This window comes from Penaeus chinensis, chromosome 24, assembly GCF_019202785.1.
Source record: "Penaeus chinensis breed Huanghai No. 1 chromosome 24, ASM1920278v2, whole genome shotgun sequence".
Classification (NCBI taxonomy): Eukaryota; Metazoa; Arthropoda; class Malacostraca; order Decapoda; family Penaeidae; genus Penaeus; species Penaeus chinensis.
The window spans coordinates 32,194,223-32,196,722 of record NC_061842.1 but is presented as its reverse complement, the minus strand read 5'-3'; the positions used below and the strand labels follow the sequence as shown (position 1 = coordinate 32,196,722).

At 33.1% G+C, this 2,500-nt stretch overlaps 1 protein-coding gene across 8 annotated transcripts in view; it reads left to right on the top strand.

The window, feature by feature from the left end:
* Nucleotides 1–2,500, top strand: part of LOC125038104 (differentially expressed in FDCP 8 homolog A-like) — a 25,649-nt gene that overhangs the window by 15,170 nt on the left and 7,979 nt on the right. For 6 of the 8 annotated variants that reach the window (XM_047631382.1, XM_047631384.1, XM_047631387.1 and 3 more), the window contains one exon: nt 554–598. The exons of the other annotated variants lie outside the window; for them this stretch is intronic. In XM_047631382.1, the coding sequence (XP_047487338.1) occupies nt 554–598 (45 nt within the window). The remainder of the gene's footprint in view (nt 1–553; nt 599–2,500) is intronic. 8 annotated transcript variants of the gene reach the window in all.

Sequence of the window (2,500 nt, the reverse complement as noted above, 5' to 3'; positions counted from 1 at the left end):
GTATGAGAAAAGGTAATAACCAAATGAATTTAACATAGATTTGTATTCAAAGACTTTCAGACAGACAGGAAAAAAAATAGTGAAGAATTTAGCCTTTACAAAAATATATATGGTAAAAAGACCCAGTTTCATTCCAAGTTTTCCTCTTATTTTCATCAGGTAAGTTTAGCGTTAAGGCCATTTTTGTACCAAAAAGCTTTAAAAGAAATGTATGCCATACCGATTCTCAGACTAGAATCAAATGTGTAATTTTGCTATTTTAAAATATTAAAGACATTGGTAAGCTTTACTTCTGTTAGGCAAGTGTTAGGCAAGATATGTATTGTTCAATTTACTTTTTTGTCAGAAAGTTGATTCTTTTACTTTAATGAGAGGGAAATTCAAATTACTAGAGAAATGTTGAAATATCTAAAACATTATCATGGATCTTGAAATGTCTATTGATTATCATTGCTCTAGTGTTGAATGATAGAGACTCAGGCTGTAGGCCCCCCAACAAATGATATTCACTGAAGTTATGAAATATAACTAATAAATCTGTTTTGTGTTTTAGCCCATCCAAGGGGTGTAACATGCCTTGGTGATCCCTTCAAGAAAGGTATAATCATATATGTGATGTGCATATTTTCATATCTGTCAATGCACTTTGTGTTCTAAAGCTTCAGTTATCCAGCAATACTTACTTTTTGATACTGACTGGTGCAGGCTTTTGAGGAGAACTTTTATATAGATAAAAAACTGTAATGATTCCTTTTTAACTTGACTCATGACAATGATGCATGTGATAAACAGGCCCTGTTTTATGAAAATGTCTTTCTAATTACTGATCATACATTTATCAAGTCCTTTATCACATGCATGTCATTAACATCAATAGAAGTTAGATAGATGCTTCAACCTTTGATTCTTGGTCTGGTGGCTGTGTGGTACATGCTTTAGAAGTGAAGAAATTAATGCCTTTCTTGCTCTTTCTTCTGTTTCTCTCAGTTTAAGGTAATAGTGAAAGTATGTTTGATGCTGTAACCAAGTACACTTGCATGATCTTATCTCCCTGCTGTGTTAAGTATTTCTGTTTTTTTTCCAACAGATTAAAGTATGGCATGTTTTGGGGGGACTATATCTTCATATCTGTTAGCATTACCTTCATTACATTCTAGTCATTACTTTTTTATTTAACAAATTAACCCATTAGTGCCAGGTAATTGCACTGTCCACTGTAATTTTTATTGCATTTTGTTTACATGTACCTGGCTCAACAAGCACTAGGTCACCAGTGAGTCAATTAGTAGGCTTAAGCAACCTCAACTAAACTCAACCTCCATGAATTTTATCTGATGCTATTGATATCATTACTATTACTGTATTATTATTAACATTGGGAATATTTTTATATTATCAGTACTAATAGAAATAAGAAATTTTAAAAATATTTCCAATCTTTCCAAAAATCAGGGAAGTGGGTAAATATTTGAGATCTGGTAGGATTAGGAATTGACTTATTGGTGACTAAGCACTTATGGAGCCATCAATGTACAAGCAAAATTTAATAAGCTAAAATCAGAACATGTACATGCCATCCATGCATCATTGGGTTAACTTACAGTGATTTCCAGTTGGGATATTGCAGGTGTCTTATTAATGTATTTGTTTTATGTATTTATATACAGAAAAATTAAGGTGGCTATGTGGCAAGTGCTATTAGCTGTTCAAATAGAAAATGATTACTATACCTAAGACCCAAATAGCTGAATAATTTATGTATAGTTAGATAGTTCAACAAGTACAGCCAGGTAGAAAACACAAGATGTTTCTGGTATATAGTTATTTACATTTGGTATTTTTGTATATATTAGATGCTGTTAGGGATAGTCAATTCAGAACAATCTTTTAACCCCTTGGATCTGGGTGAAGTGACCATTATATCATGAAAAAAATTTGGGTTGATGGCTGGCTGACATGAACATGCTGTCATGGAAAAATAAGTAGCCAAGTGCCATAACTGGAAGAGCTTGGCTCCAGGAGGGACATTATTACCATGCTTAGGATACTATTCTTATCTGCCATAACTGGCAGCACAGATTGTATTACAGAAAGTTTAATGTTAAAAAGAATTTGACAATGACACAAAGTATGAAATGTTACTTATTGTTATTATCATTTCACTGAGTTATGGTCTACCTAGAGAGATGATATAGAGTGTGTGTGCACACTCTATTACCAGCTGGATACAGCATATAAAATGACAAATATAGACATTGAAAAATGGCAGAAAAGCAGAAAAAGAGATAATAACATTATAAAGGGGAGACAAGAAGTCTTAAGTGTTAGTGTGCGCCTGGCTTACAAACCACACATTCGTAAGAGTCACCACTCAAGTAAACCTAATGCTTGGATTTTAGGAAGCTCCCAGATCCAGTGGGTTAAAGAATGTTAAGCATTTTTCAAGATCTTAAGATCTTTTGCAAGAGTATCATACAAGATTTTAGAAATCTCTGGTGCA